At 32.0% G+C, this 23,514-nt stretch overlaps 1 protein-coding gene across 1 annotated transcript in view; it reads right to left on the bottom strand.

Annotated features, from left to right (window-relative positions):
- LOC123669566 (monocarboxylate transporter 13) overlaps positions 1–23,514 on the bottom strand; it is a 53,100-nt gene that overhangs the window by 2,943 nt on the left and 26,643 nt on the right. Inside the window, exons 3-4 of the mRNA XM_045603166.1 lie at positions 2,735–2,854; positions 342–566 (exon numbers count right to left, since the gene is read on the bottom strand). Of these exons, the coding sequence (XP_045459122.1) occupies positions 342–566; positions 2,735–2,854 (345 nt within the window). The remainder of the gene's footprint in view (positions 1–341; positions 567–2,734; positions 2,855–23,514) is intronic.

The raw sequence follows: 23,514 nt of genomic DNA, 5'->3' as shown, positions 1-23,514 counted from the left end.
GTTTCTTACCAATCATTATGTCATAAGAAATTATGATATAATATTGGAATGACTATATCAGGCTTAGCAACATAGATAATTTTTACAATGTGTGGCATATTAAATATTATTTCCAACTATTTCATACTTCTTTATTGCGATACGTAAGTTTTAAACAGTCATCTCGATGACTTTTATTGACAGTACATTATACTATTGCACATAGTTATAACATAGTGTTTACGGTTTGAGGGTCTTTATTTGCATCACATAGTTAGCTTCGATTTATATAATTATGCACGAAGTACGTAGTTACAAGTGATATATACTAAAGTGTATAGTAAATAATCAAAGTCACAAACCTGTAGCAAGACTTCTGTAGCGTTCAAACCACACAGTGACGCTGACAATAGCTGGGAGGTAGATGAGACCAAAGCCCATACCGGACCCAAGACCAATTGTGAAAATGAGGGTTGTAACGTTGTTTGCAAACGCTGATATTGTTACACAGATGGCAGAGAGTAGAGCGCCCGCCACCGTCACCGACCGACATCCCCAACGATTCACAAATGAACTCGACACTGGACCTATGAACAATTATTTTTGAAGCTAATCAATTATGTTAACTTGATGAAAAATGTTAAAAATATAAGTACATTATTGCAATACATATGTAATAATACATATTTACTTATGTAGCCATGATCTATAATTTTCTATATTATAGTTTTAAATTTTTAAGAGTATTTATAAACTCAAAAATATCAATTTGTTACTAATTATAAAGTAAAAAATACCTAACCGTAATACAAAACATTATGTAATAAAGTTACCATTATTTTAAAAGTCTTCCACTTGAAAAATGAAAAAAATCTTCATTCGGATAATTCTGAATTGCTGATGGGTTGAGGCCTATGGGAATTATTTGTCATCCACATAATTATTTAAAAGCTTATCTTGAACCGAGTAGCTTGGCGCAACGTCGGCTTCATGAATGTCTTATTTCATGAATACAGCATAAGTTTATTTTCAGTTATAATTAAAATTATATAAATGTTAATATTTTATTTAGAAATAAAATTAAATGATTATTTAATTTACAATTAAGGAATAAAAGGTAAAAAATGCTTTAAAAAGCGTTATTTTGACTGGCTTCGTACATCTTACAAATCTCCGAGCTAATATGTTGCGTCGCACAGACAGCAACCTACCTACTATCTCTTTCAATCTCACTGTAACTAAGTAATGTAACTAAATTATTATGACTGTATAGTAGTTAACATTGCAAAATGAAATAAATTGTTTATTTATTTAAACGCTTCAATATTAGGATGTAATGACTTTATCAGTTAAATAATAAGCCATAATAATTATGTTTGTTTGCAAACGAAAAAAAAAACGACTTCAATTACATCGACGAGTAATACAACATAGATCGACAAAAAAATAGTCAAGTAACTACGCGTTATCAAATATTACTCAAAAAGTAGTTATCAGATCTCGATAAAATTTATATGTGACCACATGATAAACATCAGCTTTCGATTAAATTAAAAATTATCAAAATCGGTACACCCAGTAAAAAGTTATGCAGGATTTTGGAGAGTTTCCCTCGATTTCTCTAGGATCCCATCATCAAATCTAATATCCTTCTCATGGTACCAAACTAGAGATATCTCCTTTCCAAAAAAAAAGAATTATCAAAATCGGTACATCCAGTAAAAAGTTATGTGGTATAATACAACGTAGGTCGACGAAAAAAGCGTCAAGTAAAAACACATTATTAGATATAACTCGAAAAGTAGTTGTTAGATCTCAAATAAATTTAAATAAGACCAAATGACATATACCACTTTTCGATTAAAAGAAAATTTGTCGAAATCGGTCCACCCAATCAAAAGTTCTGAAGTAACATACATTAAAAAAAAATACAGTCGAATTGAGAACCTCCTCCTTTTTTGGAAGTCGGTTAAAAAATAACGGTATGATACAGAAGCGTAGCAGTAAATATAAATGCGAGTAACATCACGCGTGTTGTCTACTTTCATAAACATGGGTAATCCGATCGTGGTGTTCACTGCAACCATATTTCTAAGGAGAAAAACAGATAAACTGAATTATTTTAGACCACGTCCTAGCTTTATTAGGCAATCAAAGAATGTCGATTTGAAGTAATTTATCTAATTTACCAAAACAAAACTAAATCACAAGTGTGCAAAGTTTGTGCAATGTGTTTTGTTATACGATCTACTGTTCACAGTTATCCACTAAATTGTCGGTGACCCAGTGGCCCAGGTATTTAAATTTATTTACCCAGAACAACGGTGTGCCACATAGCGAGATCACCGGTATCTCCAAATACATCTTAGAACCAGACTTAATTAAGATAGTGTTCATCATTACAGCCTATATAGTCCACTGCTGAACATAGGCCTCCACAAGTTTACGCCAAAAATAACGTGAACTCATGTATTTTGCCCATAGTCACCACGCTGGGCAAGCGGGTTGGTGACCGCAGTTACTGGCTTTGTTGCACTGAAGACGCTGCTGCCCGTCTTTGGCCTGTGTATTTCAAAGCCAGCAGTTGGATGGTTATCTCGCCATCGGTCAGCTTCTTAAGTTCCAAGGTGGTTGTGGAACCTTGTTATCCCTTGGTCGCATCTTACGACACCCACGGGAAGAGAGGGGGTGGCTAAATTCTTTAGTGCCGTAGCCACACAGTAGTGTTAGTTTCAGTCTAATTATAATATAATACCTGAACTTAGCGTAACCCCGACGAGGATGGATACGATCCACGCAGTCTTGCCTTTACCTTCGTTGAAGTAGGTCAGGAATTCAGCATAGAAGACACCGAACGAATAGGTCATGCCATCGGCTGGAACAAGCGATGTTTATTGAGGAAAAGGTCAAAGTTATATTCATTAAGGGTGTGTTATATTTTTTAGGTTGTGTTTCATTAAATATTTAGATATAATAAATAGGTCTTTTTTAGTTTCATCCCAGTGAAACTACTGTAGCCGAAAAAACTTTCTCAAAACCGAATTATTACAATAAGGAACTGTTTTATTATTCGGTTAAATACTTATTTTGGAGTGAATCAGTTTCAGATCCCTCATAACATTTTTTCTTTTATCACAACGCCCTTGAAATCAAGAAACATACCTTCAAATTTCGTTTATAATTCAAAAGAAAAATCTTGATTAATCGTCCAGTAAGAGTCGAATGATAAATCCTTCAATCTTAATAATTCGCCCAAAGTATAAAATATATAAGACAAATGGAAATGTTGGACAAAATGATTTTCCCACTCGACTCAAAGTTGTTGATTCTTTTGATGTGCTCTCAACGCGACAGACTTGTAATAAAGTAGGGTAACATGATAGACACTTCACAGCATAGTATGAGCACAATGTCGACGAGTCTATACCTACCACGTGTTTTATACAAAAGGTTGGTCAATTTCATAAGAACAAAAAAAATGGTATGAAGTAGTTCTACTTCAAATATAAACGGCAAATTTGTTAGTGAAATTATTACTTTTGAAATTAGAAATAAGTAATGTTACAATATTAATGCATGTTACCTATATATAAATAAATATAATTGGAGTATCTGTTTGTAATAATAAAATAAGCGCTTTTTATTAAATACGTATAGATGTATACACGGTACATTTACCAAAATAACTATATTATATATTTATATTTTTTTGTCTGTCTGTCTGTCTGTCTGTTTGTTCCTGCTAATCTCTGAAACGGCTGGACCGATTTTGACGGGACTTTCGCTGGCAGATAGCTGATGTAATAAGGAGTAACATAGGCTACATTTATTTTAGAAAATTATAAATTTTATAACTGCGATCTAAAAAATTAACTTTGTGTTAAATTTCACGCGGACGAAGACGCGGGCACTGTTAGTTTATAATATACTTAAGATACATGTTGATTATGCAATAAACTGCACAGGTTAATTAATCTTTACTTTATATCAAAACATTTTTTGTAAATTCACTTTTCTTGCTAATTTCGGATTCTTTTTACTACCATGTTTAGCTTTTTTCGATTTGAATGTTACCATTAAGTACTTTTATATAGATCACTGATAATCGCCTAGTCTGGGATTTGCATGTTTTACAATTTAACGTCACTTTAACACAAAAAAATATAGATACATTTCATATGTATCAAATGCTGATATGAAAATTAGAATCTTTGACAACACTTAAGATAAGATAATATAAAATTAACAGGATAGCTAGAAATATACCAAATTTCTTATTCACATTTATCATTCTCTGTATTATTTTAAAATCTCATCTACCTCAAGGTTGTCTACAAGAAATCGCTTACCTGACGATAAGACCGCCTTTGTGCATATTATTTTGTAAGTTTAACTTTTTAAGATACCTATGTATGTTTACTTGTATGCACAATAAAGTATATTTCTTCTTCTTATTCATATTTGCTATCACTAAATGGACCTCATTAAATGACTTACTTTACGGAGGAAAGAGAAATGAGGGTAGTTTGATGACGAACTTAGCGATACTAAGAATAGTGAGTATTCTATGAGTTACGAATGTTATTGCAAGAAAACAATTTATGAATACTAGTGGTCGCCCAATGGTCAAAATTTGACCATAATTAATTTAAATTATAAGTTTGAACATTATTAAGGTTCTGTTGTCAAAGACTCCTATAATAATAAACAAAAGAGTATATATGCGTCTATGTGTCAACTATATGGGAGTGTCGGTAATGTTTTTTTTAATGGTTTGATGTATCCTTTATGCAAAATTAAAAAAAATTACCAACTGCAATCCTCAAAACTACAAGTGTGCGAAATTTCATACTCCTTCGTCCGTACAGTTTTCGTAAAAAGGGGTACAAAATTTTTGCTTCACGTATCAAATTAGTCCAAAAAATAAAGATACATTTAAATCAAGCTGACAGCGAGTCAAATTGTTCAAAACATAATTAAAAACAACATTTCGAAATTCTCCATCGTTCCAGTACATGTACTATTTTTTTTCGTAAAGTTTCTTTGTGGTGTACAATAAAGAGTATTTATTATTATTATTATTACATGGAAAAAAGTTGACTCGAGGTCAAAGTTAAAAAAAATCGTTTTGAAAATACGTATTCAAAACGGTAGGTTTTATCGCAATTAAAAATTGTAGATCATAACATTATCTATAAAAAGGGTATCTATATTTTTTTTCCTAAATGCCGCCGTTTCTGTCATATAACGATTTCAAAAGTTGTAAGCGTTATAATATGAACACGTTTCCATGTCACCTATTCATACATACGTGACGTGCATAAAAGCATAAAATCAATTGTATGGTTAATAGCAAAGGTGAGATCTCTTTCAGTCAATCAATGATCATGAGAGAGAGTTTTATATAGTCAGATCAAAGAATTATTGTTATCAGAATAGAGAGATAAGATAATAAAAAAAAACACGTTCACATCAACATACAAACTATACATTTACTGCCTCTATTATTAAAAATACAATGATATTTATATTTAACTAATAATTTAAACTTTGTGCATTGCATTGTTTTTTGTATTTATGGTAAGTACGATATTGGAATTTTAAAATAAAGTTTGGATTAATTTCGCAAATATTCTTTTCATATCTAAAATAATGACTACATACTATCAAATGGAAAAGGTTCTAACAGAATAGGATTTGTATCCGGCACTTTTGGAAATTAATATTATGTATTTTCATATTGTAATATCCCACTACTGGGCATAGACCTCTTTCCCCATGTAGATGAAGGATCAGAGCGTAATCCACCACGCTGCTCCAATGCGGGTTGGCGGATGTACTATAATATATTGTAGGAAAATAAAAATATTTTGGCGTGCGGTTTATCTTAAGATAATGTTAATGTAGTAAGTACATAGTATCTAACAATAGAAAATAACAAATTATTCAATTAATTCTATGTACGTCTGCTCAATTCGTGTGCTTGCTTACGTACTGCTTTACGTACTAAAACGTAGAATATTTATTAGCAGACACATCCAATTTGTTTAATACTACGATAACACATGTTTGTGATTCATATAACAACCAATGTCCATGTTACATTTGGTGCTGTCAGGGTCATTTCATGTCGTCAAGGATTTTGGACATACAAAGCAATTCCTAGATTATTTTTGGAACGATGTTCCTTACGGCAGGCTTGACAGGCTTACGGCAGCTGGGCGACCGAACTGAAAAAAATGTGATACTAAAACCGTAAGAAAAATATATAACGGAAGTGACGTAATATCAGTCACACGACTGTATAATATGATGTTTGTAGAACTAAAATATTACTAGTAAACTTTTTTTAAAATTATTTATGTAATTTTATACTGTCGAGAAAAACAAATAAACACATGTTTTTTATTTCACTTAATAGTTTGAATTATTATTATTATTATTTTGTTTGATTTATTTTGTTTTAAGGTATTTGTTATTTTCAAAAATACTAAATTTCCTAAATTCTTTTATGTACTTAAAAACCAATCAACATAGTTAAAAAAAATCAAGAACTAGAAAATATATATAAAATTCAACATTTTTTTTTCAAATTGTGTTGCTTCTTTACTATTCGAAGGAACTTCGTTCCTACCTGGTGTCCCATGACACCACAAAATTTTTTGGAGTAAACGTTTTGACGTGACAACGTGTAATAAATCGATGAACGCCGGCTGCATGCACGAAAAAGGATGACTCATTGTCCCGTTATGCTCACTGTCCCTTTATGTGCGTGTGTCCGAGGAGATGTTTGTTATGACGTTGTCATGGTGCGTACGGATAGTGCGAACACTGGTATGCGTATTCAGTTTACGCGTGTCCAGAACGTTATGTCCATAATACTTGCAGCTACGCGTACACTCATGGGGAACGCCTACCGCGCGAGCTAGCTCGCACCGTGAACCGCCGTCGTCGGTCGGTTTTTGGTCGCGCGTCAAAGACGACGCACACGACCGGGTACGCTATATTTGGACGGCAAAATGAATAGACACGCGTGTTCTTCGAGTTTCAATAATGATAATTGTGTTTGCTCGCAAACGAAAAAAAACCGACTTCAATTACATCGACGAGTAATACAACGTAGATCGACGAAAAAATAGTCAAGTAACTACGTGTTATTAAAGATTACTCAAAAAGTAGTGATCATATCTCAATAAAATTTAAATGTGACCACATGACAAACATCAGCTTTCGATTAAATTAAAAATTATTAAAATCGGTACACCCAGTAAAAAGTTATTGCGGATTTTCAAGAAATTCCCGCGATTTCTCTGGGATTCCATCATCAGATCCTGGTTTCCTTATCATGGTACTAAATTAGGGATATCTTCTTTCCGACAAAAAAAGAATTATCAAAATCGGTACATCCAGTAGAAAGTTATGCGGTATAATACAACGTAGGTCGACAAAAAAAGCGTCAAGTAAAAACGCATTATTAGATATAACTCGAAAAGTAGTTGTTCGATTTCAAATAAATTTAAATGGAACCAATTGGCACACACCACCTTTCGATTAAAAAAAAATTGTCGAAATCGGTCCACACGGTCAAAAGTTCTGATGTAACATACATAAAAAAAAATACAGTCGAATTGAGAACCTCCTCCTTTTTTGGAAGTCGGTTAAAAATATTAATAGATTGATTCAACTTTATGATCGTACGTCACTTCAATTACAGAGACAAGTAATACGACGTAGGTAATCGGTAAAACAGCCAATTAAATACGCATTATTACGGATAATTCAAAAAGTACACGTCAAATCTCGACTAAATTTAAATCGGATCACATAAGTAACGGGCACCAGCTTTCAACACTGAACCAACATCAGCTTTTTAAACGATAATAACGAAGTAAAAAAATAATTATAAAATTTGGTGTAGTCCCTCGGAGGTTACACGTGTTCATTATTTTTCAGTGATTAATTTTGTTATTTTAATTTTCACGGTCACTATGAACACTTTTGATTCTACGGAACTTACCGTGATTGATATTTTGTAATTGAATTTCCCGATATTCACCTGCGACCATGGCGCCTGCAACATCGCCAAAAGAACGAAAAATCGTGGTAATCTCGTTGAATTAAAAGTTTTTTTATTTATAGAGATTATTTAGTTCCTAGCTTTAAATCATTGTCGGTGAATGAAACGGACGCGAAGACGGATTATTGTGGAATAAAAAGCACTTTTTCTTTTCAAAGGTATATATATATATATCAATATATATATATATGTATTGCTTTTTCTCGTTAATCACACACATCGATCACTTCAAATGTGTCAGAATAACATTCTATTGACTGATTTTCTTTAGTTATACACTGCGATAAACAACGCATTTTTATGGCGATCCGATTATTCATTAATGTTAGACAATAAAATAAAAGTCGACTCGCATTTTTAAATAAAAATAACTAGTTAATATTTGACGCGGCCTGAAACATTTTTATATATTGTTATATTTATATCGATAGAATGTTAGAAATATATTTTAATCGAAAGCCAACCGTTTTACGATTCGGTATTTGGCAGAGTAATTGATGTTGGTAGTTATTGCTGAGCTTTTAGGAAGGTGCTATTATGCAAATACATTTACGGCCGAACCCAATATTCAATCTATCTCTGGTTATGTCCTACTAGAGACAGAAATATCTATCTATCATTCATTTTACTGACCCAATAAACTTGTCGACGATAGGCAATCTTATCCTTCAAAGCTGTCTATCGACGAGAGGGAGGATAGCTTACTAGAGATAACAATTCGTATGAAAATGACAGTGTAAGCGTCCCAATAATAATAGAGTTCTATCTGTCAGTAACGTTGGTTATCTTTAGTAACAACAATATCCGATCTATAGTTTTCGGGGGATAACTAAGATTTATTAATTGAAAAAGTATTTTCTTTGTTTAAAATAAAATTAATCTCGAGTGAAAAATAATGGCAGACTCAAGTTCAAGTAGCAGTTCAAGTGATATTGCACTTTTGCAACAATTAATTGAATAAAAATAATAAGTTTCTAGTGAAATAATACTTACTTTACTCATCTTGTGAATAAAACAAACAATTTGGTGAATGATTGTACCTATAATTTGCAATGATTTGTATAATTTGAATTTTGATTTGTAAAAAAATTATACAAATTCAAACGAAACGACGATTCAATAAAGCGTAATGGCGTCGTAGCGTCTTTTCGTGTCGTGTTAAAACGTTCCGTTACTAGATTTACCATGGATTCCATATTAAAATAATATCATTTATTATAAATTAAAAAGTCTGTGTAAAAATTGATTTGTCCATATTTTTATAAAACAAGATTACTTTAATATGAATAAAATTTGTATGACAAATTTAAATACTACAAAACATCTGTATAACATAACTGAGGCCGTCTGTGACGCTGTGTATACTGGAATGTAAGGAAGAGCTCAGGTAGCCGGTCTATCTACAGCTAACTGGAGATAGTAGTCCCCTATGCGAATTATTGGGACAACTACAAAGGATAGATAGTTAGTTATTAGCAGTCGATGATAACTACCTATCTCTATCTTTAGATTGAATATTGGGTTCGGCCGTTAAAATGCAAAATTGCTTTATATGTTCATTATAAAACATGGACACGAATCAAGCAAAGGCTTTTATTTACTTTTATCTTGTAATGCAATATACAATGTATGTATGTTTAAACATTACAATATACATGTATATAAGACCTAGAAAACCAAAAATTATCTTTAATTTAACGGTTTTTACGACTTATCTTTAAAAGATACTTTTCGATATTTGTGTTCTATCAATTCGTGCATTTAAAACCCTCTGATTGTAAGATTTTGTTTGCGCCAAAGGAAAATTTGTAATTTTTATCAGTTTTTTGTCAAAATAAACAAGTTATAATAATATATCAATACGAGTAAAAAGTATATCTATAAAAGTAATTTAACAAAGTTTAACAGCTTTGTTATATATATATGTATTTCAGCTGTTATAAGATGCGTGCTATTAAATATACGTCACATTCATTATTTACGTGATAAGCACTCATATTGCCGCGGGGGCTGATATTAGATAACCCTCATTTGGCAAATGTCAATATTTCAAACGTTGTGTACACGCCCACATTTTGAGCTCCGAAGGTTATAGATTAAAAATGTTTAACATATATATATACATATACCGTACCGTAAAAGAGTGTTGTTTGTACCGTAATAGGTCGGGTAAAAAGTCTTTTCATATTTTTTTGTAAAAAGTTGCAGTTAAATCTTTTTGTCTGTATTGTTCTTTTTTTTATACAACTTGTTTGGCAAACAAGTGTACGCCTCACATGATGGTAAACAAATACCGCAGCTTATATCGACGTAATTTAAGTCGGCTTTTTTCGTTTGCCAGCAAACACAATTATTCTGTTTCTACTACCATTTTATTTTTATACTATTTATTTTAAACTGGGATAATAAGTAGTGAGACGTGGAGACATACCATAGCCGAAATTATAGGTGAAAAAATGAAGCAGTAGTAAGTAAAGGTTATTCTACGTAACTTTAAAATCGAGAAATTTGAAAAAAAATATGTTGATATGACACCGAACTCGGTTAGGCATAATATTTTGTGGTATCTATGATGTTACAGAAGTTTCAGGCCGCTTAGAAACTATCACAGATAACCTCAATCTATACAAGTTTTGTTGATATAACGTATTGATCGATGACGATGGCTTTTATGAAATTTGATAAGAGAAAGTATTGAAACAATTTTTTTTTAAATTACAATCAATTTTAGTAAAAAAAAATATTTTATCGCATCATTACAACAATCATTGTAACGATAATTACAAAATATACGCTGATAAAAGAATTATTACTACAAAAGATAAAAAGATTATCTTGAGCTTTGAGTAACAGGAAAAGGCCGATACTCCTACTGAGCCAAATCATCTTTATAAATATATACTAGCTGTGCCCGCGATTTTGTCCGCGTGGAATTTAACAAAAAACTTATGCCCTTCGCAGTTATAAAATAAATAAATTTATATAATAAAAGTAGCCCAAGTTACTCCTTATTACATCAGCTATCTGCCAGTTAAAATCGGTCCAGCCGTTTCAGAGATTAGCTGGAACAAACAGACAGACAAACAGACAGAAAAATTGTCAGAAATGTTATTTTGGTATATGTACCGTGTATATCCATATGCATTTATTAAAAAGCGGTTATTTTAATATTACATGCAGACACTCTAATTTTATTTATTTGTATATATATACGTCTTTTTTTTCTTAAGAATAAAGACGACAAATAATTTCATATAAATAATCACAAATTATTATTTGAGTTATACATTTCTGAAAGCCTCGATCAAACGATACAATTCTTAAATAAAAAAATGTCATGAAATGGGTGTACTAAAATAATCCTCAGATTTAACACTACATTAAAACAACTAAATTAATAATTAATTAAATAATACATTACAAATTAAACCGCAATAGTTAACACCATTTGTTAGATGTCCGTGATGTATAAATATCAAGAACGTGTATGTGTGCACTAAGTCTGATCTACTCGCGATATATTACCATTGACCTGTTGCAGTTTAAAATTAAATACACCCGTGATGTCATTCCTAAAAATAGTAGTCAAGTGCAATTATTATGTGTCGTAAAGTAAGTTGCCAATATTATAAACATCGTTAACATACAGAGTAAAAAATTTGCTACACGTGTTTCTTTGTTTTGGATACGTTCATTTTAATATATTTTAACGTAAATGTAAAAGTTCTTAAATATAAATTTATGCAATAATTTAAATTATAATAAATTAATAAAAAAATCTAATTAAAATATTATTTATTTTAATTTAAGGAAGTAACGTTAATATTACTTTAGTAAAGTTTCATCATTACAGCCTATACAGTCCACTGCTGGACATAGGCCTCCACAAGTTTACGCCAAAATAAAACGTGAACTCATGTGTTTTGCCCATAGTCACCACGCTGGGCAGGCGGGTTGGTGACCGCAGAACTGGCTTTGTCGCACCGAAGACGCTGCTGCCCGTCTTCGGCCTGAGTATTTCAAAGCCAGCAGTTGGATGGTTATTCCGCCATCGGTCGGCTTCTTGAGTTCCAAGGTGGTTGTGGAACCTTGTTATCCCTTAGTCGCCTCTTACGACACCCACGGGAAGAGAGGGGGTGGCTAAATTCTTTAGTGCCGTAGCCACACAGCACAGTAGTAAAGTTTAGAGAGACAATAATCATTATGAATGCAAATTCAAAGTGAATTTGCAAATTCTCATTGTAATGGAAGAAGATTTGATATAATTCCAACTGTTTGTCTAGATGATTTAATATTACAGTCGAGATAAAATAAAGATAATTCTTATTTTCTGGTGAACATGTATATTTGACTTGCATTTGTAGGTTTATATTTAAGTTTGATAAATGTTAGGTATTTAAATATTATATGGACAAAACAAAAACTATAGCACTAGTGTATTTTTCAACATTTTAAAATCGTTTATATTAACGTACTATAAAAACGTTCACAGAATAGTTGCACAGAATGGAGTGTGCCAATTTAAAATGTCGTGAGAAATTCCTCTAGTGTAGTATTTATTATTGCTGAGTGTTCTCTGTATCTGTATGTACTTCACTTAATTTGAATTTCTTTTTTTTATATATCGATATACGAATTCAACACATGACAATTTTTTGAATACGCCACAAAGACATTTGTCGTGGATTGAATATTTTTATGGTGTTGCTTGAAATGCGTAACAGCATGAGAAAGCATTTAAAATAATTTATATATAAGTATATAAAACCGACTGGATGAATAATTACTTATTTATTTATTATACATCTCAAATTACCGTATAAACAGTAAGTAATAATATAATCTTAATAATTAAAACATCTCTAAAATTATTACAAATATTTGATATTACTTGTGTCCCGCGGTTTCACACGCGGTAATTCGAGGAAAAGATAGGGCGGCGTAAATGGGCTATAAAACACAAAACGATTTGAACCAGTAGCTCCTAAGATTAATGCGTTAAACAAATAAACTTTTCAGCTTATAATATCATAATATAGATTACATTCAGCAATAGTAACTACACCATACCGGAGTATTGAAAGCGGAGAGCGAGCATTAAAGTTATTAAGGTCGTATCCACGAGAAACGTCTATAGATCTACAGCTTTACGATGAACCTGCGGAGAATCTGAGTGGAACTTATAAAGAAGTAAGCCGTGGCTTACACCTCCGCAATGTGGATTAAACTTATACTCGTAACAGAAATATTGTATCACAAACAATCGCGGTTGAAGTCCGCTTAAACTTTTGATATCTTCCTAAGTGTATAAGATTATATTATAAACATTTTTTAATATCATATCAAAAATCGACCGTTCCAGCGGGGATCGAGCCTGCATTGATCGTGTCGGTGCTCTAGCCAATTAAGCTATGGAACGATGTACCCGCTAGATCGAAATCTATAATAATATTATAAAGCTGAAGAGTTTGTTTGTTTGTTACAAAATAGTCTTTTACATAATTGGAACGAAGTTCCTTACGGCAGGCTTGACATTTGGCTGGGCAACTGAACTGAAAAAAATGTGATACTAAAACCGTAAGAAAAATATATAACGGAAGTGACGTAATATCAGTCACACGACTGTATAATATGACGTTTGTAAAACTAAAATATTAATAGTAAACTTTTTTTAAATATTTATATAATTTTATACTGTCGGCAAAAATAAATAAAGACACATGTTTTTTTATTTCACTTAATAGTTTGAATTATTATTATTATTTTGTTTGATTTATTTTGTTTTACAGTATTTGTTATTTTCTAAAATACTAAATTTTTGTACTTAAATAAAAACCAATCAAAAAAAAAAAAAAAAAAATCAAAACTAGAAAATATATATAAAATTCAACATTTTTTTTTGCCTTTATTGTGCTTAATTGTATTGCTTCTATACTATCCGAAGGAACTTCGTTCCTACCTGGTGTCACATGACACCACATAATTTATTTAATTCGATTTCAATGAATGTCTCAGTAGATATTGCAGTTTTAAAATAACATCGCAGCAAAATAATGATCAAGTATTGCGCGCGCATCTGTAGTGCTATTCTGTAAGAACATTTTCGTGTCTCGACAGCGGAATCCGCGGTGAGATATCAAATTCGTATTCATTAAAACTCGACAGTCCCGTAGCGCCACACTTGTGAGTGCGGCGACGAGTCGAACCCTGTTGCGTGAGAACGATGACATTTAATAGTATGAATTCGGTATTCTGTAAGGGGATTTACCGCTTCACACATCACAATTCGAGACTTGATTCGACACTTGACTTCATGCACATATTCTAAAATAAAGTCATAAGAAAAGAATATCGATAAAATAAACACAGCTCTAAATTGCCGCTCTTCGATTCGACACTCACTTCACATCGCTTGTGCGTACGGAATGTTTACAGAATTCCAAACCAAGGTCAAGTGGATTCGCTTTCGAAGTGAGCGCTGTCACTCAGGTGAAGCTCGATATCGAAATGGTTATTTACAGAATAGCCCTGCTGTTCTACGCGGACGAAGTCGCGCGCAGAAGCTAGTTTTTGATAAGTACGAGTATGATGATTTTATATTCGGTCTAAGCGACCGTGGATTATATTATCATAAAAGATTATATTATGATAAATTTCTGATAGAATAATATAAACATTTTGTTTTTGAACTTGCACGTTGATGGATTTATCGGATTGTTGTTAGATTAAGGTAAGCATGCTTAGAGAATCTCGTGAGTTTTTTCTTGCAATAAAAGATAAATGGATCTAGAATTTTGTGTATGATTGCCAGCTTGGGCCTATACCCAAACGTACGACTATTCGTACATTTTAGGTATTGTTATGTATAGACAGACCAGTGCTAATTGCTATTAGTCTGTGAAAATGGTAAAAAGTGAAAAAAATTTAGTAGGATGAAACCCATTGTAAAAGAACAGAAGAAGAGAGAAAATAAATTACGGGTGATCTGTGATCGGGAAGTGGTAGGGAGGGGTTTAAGGGTAAAAAATGGTTTATCTCGATTTCCGGCGAAACTACAAGTCCTATGAAAAATAGTTAAATAACAAAGTTGTAGGTTATAAAAAGATCTACAACTTTTGTATTTACACTTATTTTACATAACCTCAAAATTCATGTGAAAAATTCTATCTAAATTTTATCTTATACATTTTTTTTTCGCAATTTGGTGAAAACTTACGTTTTTTTGACTCAGACATAGTGTAATTTTTTTTTACTTAAAATATTTATTTGTTCACTTTATTATGACTTCAATATCGAAAAATTACCCTAATTTTCAATTGAAAATTGTCACGTGAAAAATATATCAGCTTTTTAAAAAAAGCCAGTGGGTTTTTTGTCAGTTGTAATCTCTACTTTTTGATAGTGTCAAAAAAATATACATTACTGTGGTAAATGTTCTCAGACAATTCAAAAAATTACCAGGCAGTAATGAGTAAGGCTCAGACCCTCCTAGCCCCTTCCCCCACTTCTCCGTGAAATACCATTTGATGGGCTACAATTTTCCGCAGGTCACTCAGGTTATCTTAAAATAGCGATAAAACAAGAATAATGACGCCGCGTGGGCGCAACGGTCACAGCCATGAATTGTGCCTATTGCGCTGGCGGTTGCGGGTTCGATGCCAGCACATGACAGACATTTGTATTGGCCATACTGGTATTTGCCGTGGTCTGGGTGTTTGTGCGTTAAGCTGTCGGTCCCGGTTGTTATCATGTACACCTGATAGAGATCGTTACTCGTCTACGTTAGTAAGGAATATGTACACCTGATAGCGATTGTTACTCATTGTAGTGAATATATCCGCTAACCCGCATTGGAGTAGCGTGGTGGATTAAGCTCTGATCCTTCTTCTACACGGGGAAAAAGGCCTAGCAGTGGGTTATTACAGGCTGAGGCGAAGCATCTACGCATATAATTTAAAGAAGATTGTACAACTTTCTCAAAATATTGTAGATGACTTATTAAATATTCTTTTTATTTTCTGACATTTCTTTACGTAAAATATAGTAATGAATGAGGTGAGAAAGTGAGATCAATGCTACGTCATTTATTTCGACTTTTTATTTTATTTTATTAAATGATTTAAAATGGCGTTAATCTAAAATATTTTTTCGTTTTTTATTCAATATATGTGTATTGTCATTCAAACCAGGGAATTATTTTTATAAAAAAAATGCCAATTTATAGCCATATTACACTATTAATTTATATACATTCCAATCTCAGTTGGTGGATGATTCGAGTAATATATTCCGGGTACTCATTAATTTATTCGAGGCCCCGAAAAGGTTGAATAAATAGTTGAATTCTCTTGAGCACTTTAGGTTTAGGTACTGACACGTAACACATATTCCGGATATTTGTATTTATTCGAACACTCCTTGTTGCTTAAATAAAATTGAAACTTGTTGCTTGTAATAAAATTGATACGTCGAAATGTATGTACGAGCATACTTTCCGAATGACTGCACGAAAATTGTTTTTTTTTTTGAGTCCGTTATTGTCAGAGCAAGATTTGTTTAATAATATATAAAAGGAACATTTTTTTTGCAGAGATGATGGCGTTTTTAAGTTTAGCACATTGCGTGTGATGAATTAATTGGGATTATAACTAGCGAGATCGTCCGTCCAATTTCTTCAAGAAATTACGGGTTTAAATGGCGTAAAGAGGCTGAGCGGCTTAATCTGCGCTGATAGACTTTATTATCGCATTATCCTGGAGGGAAGTGACGATACTCTGACCCGGTTCATCAAAGAACACGGCTTACATAAGAAACTAACTGTTGTCAACGAAACAGCTGTAATATAATTTCAATTGTCGGGAATCCTGCTATTTGTTAAATAATTAGCTGCCCGGACAGACTTCGTCCTGTTACTTTAAAATATCGTAAACAAAACTCAATAGTAAAACATTAAAAAAAAAAAAAAAATAATAATAATAATTTCTTTTAAGTATTAACCCCTTCCGTGGGCCTTTAAGGAACATACAAAAAAATAAGTTATCCGAATTGGTCGAGCCGTTCTCGAGTTATGCGATTAGCAACGTTCGTTTTTATTTATATAGATAGATTTAATATCTACTACTTAAAAAGAAGTTTGTTTAGTTTCATATATTTGAAAATAAAACGGCTTCTTAAAAACTAAGATATATACAAAAATTTGGATAGTATATTACTTATTATAAGATAAAGTACCTGGGCGACCGAGCCCAGCTCGGTATTTTTAGTAAATCGTGAAGGATTAGTAGTAGAAAAGAGAGTTAAAATGATTCGCTGCCGGTTTGGATGAAGTCTTTTTTAACCGACTTCAAAAAAGGAGGAGGTTACTCAATTCGGCTGAAGGAAACTCAATACATACATATCGCAACTTCGGTGCAACAAAGTCACAATTCAGGACACTTTTTTTGTTATGTCTTTTATTAGGACTTTTTGATAATTTAATATAAGATTTTTAAACTATAGCAAAGAAAGTAAACTATTAATTTATAAAGATTTCAAACCTACTATAAATAGTAATCCAGAAATGAGGAAGTAAAAGCGAAAAAAAAAAAATTGAAAATCCTCTCCTGTAAAATTAAGAAATGAGCTGTTTTGACTTTGTTGCACCGAAGGTGCGATATATATATATCACTATCACTACATAGTATAAAACAAAGTCGCTTTCTCTGTTCCTATGTCCCTACATATGCTTAAATCTTTAAACTTACGCAATGGGATTTTGATGAGGTTTTTTAGTAGATACAGTGATTGAAGAGGAAGGTTTATATGTATAATAACATCCATTAAATAGTGGAGAAATACTGTTATTTTTGAGGTTTCTAATGTGATGTCGTAAATAATTACATTTTTTTCGCTTACATTGCAAACGCAGCCTGAACCCTACGAGATTTATCAAAATAATGTACTAAGTATTATACACATTGAAAAGTTCTACAGAAAACTCCGCTATAGTATATGTCTATCTCTTATGGATATCCCACAATAACATTTTTTTGTCATTTACTTTTTACGATAAATAATGGCTAATTTTCAAAGCGATTTTAACCAATACAGCATTAATCCTTATCTAATTAAATACCTTAAATACATTGTTGATTTAATATAGCCCTTTACAGCATATGATTTAAATGAATATTTTTTAAAGATATTATAGATTTAAAAATTGCGATACGTAGCGTTTGCGACAGTTCCGGCCGGCTTTTACTCTAAAGTTAACGCGTGCCACGGGCAATAATGAATAAATCAAAACTACTGGATCGATTTTAATCATTTTTCAGTGAATGACATAGGCTATAATTATATTTTATACCCATGCGAAGCCGGAGCGGGTCGCTAGTATATATATATTTTAATTTATGTTCGGGGATAACTTCGTCGTTTATGAAAAGATTTTGATAATTCTTTTTGGGTGGAAAGGAGATATCCCTGGTGTGGTAGCATGATAAGGAAACCAGGATCTGATGATGGGATCCTAGAGAAATCGAGGGAAACTCTCGAAAATCCGCATAACTTTACATTAACTACATAATACTTAACATACTACTGGGTGTACTGATTTTGATGATTTTTAACTTAATCGAATGCCGATGTTTATCATGTGGTCATATTTCATCGAGATCTGATTACAACTTTTTGAGTAATCTTTGATAATGCGTATTTCTTGACTATTTTTTCGTGTACCTATATTGTATTACTTGTCGATGTAATTGAAGTCGATTTTTTTTTTTCGTTTGCCTGCAAACACAATTATTAATAATGAATTAACGCAAAATAAAAATAAAAAATAACGATAAATTAAAAATTGATACAAAATACACAATTACAACGCTTCAGTCTGTAATATCCCACTACTGGGCATAGGCCTCTTTCTCCATCTAGGAGAAGGATCAGAGCTTAATCCACCACGCTGCTCCAATGCGGGTTGGCGGATATTAAGCGAGTAACGATCGCTATCAGGTGTACATGATAACAACCGGGACCGACGGCTTGCTCTCCGAGGCACGGTGGGGAGACCCACAAGGACTGCACAAACACCCAGACCACGGCAAACACCTGTATGGCCAATACAAATGTTTATCACGTGCTGGGATCGAACCCGCAACCGCCAACGCAACAGGTACAATCCATGGCGTAACCGTTGCCCCAACGCGTGTCAAACACAATTACAAGATTGAGAATAATTGCGTCTCAAAAATTGACAGGCGCTCCAACAAATCGTGTTTTTTTCTGAAAATCACATTTAAATACGAATTATATATTTATAAAATAATATTTTTTTACCGACAATAATAAAAAATTTAAATAAACATAAAAAATCAGAAATAAAAAATAATTAAAAAATAATAATGGTAAAATATGAATAATATTTTTCGATTTTACCGACATAATAAATAAAAAAGTAGGAACAGCCTATTTAAATAAAAAATAACCAGTGCAATTAGAAAAAGAAAAAGAAAAAATAATTGACCAGGGACATGGGGATTTGAACCATGATCTTCTCGGTTGGTCCCGACCGACCGATTTCCCACCGAGCTATTGCAACTAACTTGACAAATGCGAAATTTACTTTCGCATTCTAACGATATTTTTTTCACTCCCTAAAAACAGGGATAAAACGACATTTTCTGAAAATGAATCCTAGCTAGATAGATTTATCTCCCCCGAAACCCCCTATATACTAAATTTTACGAAAATCGTTGGAGCCGTTTCCGAGATCCAGATTCTATATATATATATATATATACAAGAATTGCTCGTTTAATAGTATAAGATAAAGGAATAAATGACTTACACTTAAGGCCCCCGGTAGATAACAATACCTTGTCGGTCGTCTGAACAACAAAACAAAATTATATAACTAATTCAAATGTATTTTCCATTATTCTAGCGGACTTAGTTTTCAACACAATAGTCAATTACTGTAACAACTGCGTCCAATTGATCTTTAATAAAATGTAGGTATAAAACACATTTTTTTAAACAGAAGGTAGTGCGCTACCAAATAAAAAGAAATACTTTATACAAATTATACAAAATTAACAAATAAATATTTAAAAAAATTAAAAAGGGCGATCTAAAAGAGCAATCTCTTTCAGTCAACCTTTAGATAAAGAACGATACGAAGTGTCATGACACGGTATTACCTAAGACGTAAAAATATTAAAAACACAATAGTTATGTAAATATACGTATATGTAGAACTGAAGAAGTATATGTAGAACTGAAGAAGTAAATAGTTCCAGTTTTTAATTGCATTATACGTCGTTACTATAGTTTTAACATTGTTTTATTATAAGATTTACGGCTACTCCTCCTAAGGTTACACTGTTTTATACAAAAATGATTTTTCGGATCAGATTGCTAAATAAGAGTCCTTAAATAAATAAAACACTTCAGTAAATACAAATGTAATAATAATATGAAATAGCATGCATTTCAAACGTGAAATATATGTTTGAGAATAATAATATTAAAAATTCAATATCTTAGGTAGGTATTGTAAAGACAATAGTTTGAAATTACAATGTATTGTTAGAGGTTATAAAATAAGCATGACGCAATAGAGAACTACCAAGTAAAATAACGGTAGAAACAATTTTTTATTTAAATATACCTAATACGTTTGAAGTGTGGTTACCATGCAACGATTTATAAATTAGACATTTAGGACATACCAGGTCGATGTGATTATTATTTAAATATCCGCTCGTATTAAATGTCCGTATATCTTAAATTGCTTATTGTCATACAATCATTTATGTCATTGGATTGTGAACTTCGCTCTGGTTAGTTGTAACGAGCGTTTCTTTCGAGAACTCCTAATTGGATCCGTGGTTGACTTGACCTTTGATTTTAATAAATGTATTCATACTACATCATAGGCAGCCTCGGCTTTACATATCCCTCATGATAAGTTACATTACTTACACGCCATTATTGGAATATCAAAATGTAGTAGATGCTACGTTTAGTACACCAACATAAATAGTTTGTAAATGCTATGAGATACTGTTGTTATATTTATAAGTTTATTATATTATATTATATTATTCTAATGTATATAATTATGTATTGTTTGTAAGTATCAATGTGTAGATATTTGTATCTAAGTTTATTATAATATAACTGCACCACCTACCCGATCTTCAAATAAATAATAATACTCAATCCTATTTCAGGTTGTCTGGAAGAAATGGCTAACTAGCCATAAGACCGCCTCTTGTACTACACATTCTTAAGTTGTCTGTATTATTATTATTTAGTATTTGCATATTGTGGTGTACAATAAAGAGTAAATAAATAAAAATAAACAATAACAATACCTACTATCAGACAATTCCCCCGGAAGACGGAAATTGCTTTAACAAACGATAGTAAAGATATGTCTTTTCCAGAAACTGTCCCCATTGATCGGACAATAGCGAAATATACTTTGGAAGAAAAGCTTAATCTAGTAGGTTTGGTTAGTAGGTAGAAGGGCTGGACCTTCTTTGGTTTGGACCTTGGTTTCTTTCATTCTTCTATAGACAAAAAAAAGTTGGAGCTCAAAATCACGTTTTCCCACTGTAGGTGGGAGAAAAACTTCTATACGATAGGTACCTACTCTCTCGTGACTATTAGTTGACTGGAAGAGATCTCTTTTAGAGATAAGTCATCAACCATACATGTACATGTATTATTTACCCTTTTTACTATACATATTTTTATAGCAATAAATACGTAATTATTTAACTTCAATGAGTAATGATATAGATTTTTTCGTTAAAGTCGGGATAGGTTTATGTTCTCTCTAAGGTACGACGGAACAAACAACCCACAAAGGGAAATACAGAGGTATGAAATAAATATTTGTTTCAATATAAATATTTAATAAAATGTTTAGTAAAATACTTGTTCACGATCTTCAGCCTTAGTAATATTGTCATTGTCAACAGAATACTAGAGAGCCCATATAAGGCTTGAACTTGCGACCGCAAACGCAACAACCGATTATCATGACAATCGCAACAATGCATCTCTCATCTCTCTTATACTTGCGTATGTTTCATTAAAATAATCATTACGTACTTAACCAAAGTAATTAAATCAAGACACGTCGTGTTCAAGAATAAAATTTTACTAGATTACATATTTATCCAGAATGCAGAAAAGTAATTAGGTTTATTACAGAGGATGGGAATTATGGCCCAGTAACACAATTTCTAAAGGCTTACTTCATATCTATCAGCAAGGTAATATTTTGAAATACTAATTTTATCTGTTTATATCATAATTACATCGTCTTTTTGAAATACTCATTTTATCTGTTTCTGTCTACAGTCTATATTGATATAAAAAAATTATAACTAACGATTTAATGAATTATGTAATAATGATACATTACTCTTTATACTGTCATTACAATACAATACAAATATACTTTAATGTACAACCAGAAGCATATAAACAATATATGTAACATAAAATTTGCGAGAAAAAAACAAAAACTAAATGTCACGTGTTAAATTATACATATCCATATCCTTACTTTTTCATACAAAGTAAAAAATAATTATTGCCTAATTAAATTGATTACAAAAAATGCTGTCTAACGTGTAATAGTAAAAGAGTTCGTATAAAATTCAGATCAAGTGAAAGATCATATTTTCTGTTATTTAGTATAGTGTAGGTATTTGCTATTATAATATACTAGCTGTGTGTCGCGGTTTCATGCGTGTTAATTTCAGGAAAAAATGTAATTAATATTTTTAAACCATTACTGTGTGGGTTGGTGACCGCAAGGCTGGCTTTGTCGCATCGAAGACGCCGCCAGCCGTTGGAGTGTTATCCCGCCAGCGGAACCCCTAAGGAAATGGGGGGCGGGGGTTAAGGGGGTTAATAACATCTATGGCAAAACAAAGATTACGGGTTCAGTATTAGTACAGATTAAGAGAGGTTTTGGCCTTTAGATAAGTATAAGTTCACATTTTTAGGTGGTATTTTTGTGTACGTTTCTAGTTACATCTTCTTAGGCGTATTTATAAATAGTTTTTTGGTTAATGCTCGGGTATTTAAATACTTAAGTAACACAATAAATACTTATTAAGTAAGTAAGTATTAATAAGTAACATAGTAAATAACAATATACTTAATCGTTTAATATTTTTTATGTCTATTGTTAGTGATTGATTATTATTTATCAAAAGATAATTTTACCCTTACCACTAATCCTAATGAAGAAAAAGAAAAATTATTTAAATTAAATAAAACTTAAAATTTACGGGACAGTAAAATTATTATTTGTTACATTCGAAACTAGAGTAATTCCTCATAATAAAACTTTATTGCTATCTCGTATCAACTTTCACGTTTACACTACACATGCGGCACCCTTGCCTTACTGGCTTTTGCAATAATATACCTTTAGTATTGATCACCAAGAA

Source organism: Melitaea cinxia, chromosome 3 (assembly GCF_905220565.1).
Source record: "Melitaea cinxia chromosome 3, ilMelCinx1.1, whole genome shotgun sequence".
NCBI lineage: Eukaryota > Metazoa > Arthropoda > Insecta > Lepidoptera > Nymphalidae > Melitaea > Melitaea cinxia.
Note: the sequence above shows the minus strand (reverse complement) of the source record. Positions and strands in the feature narration are given on the sequence as shown.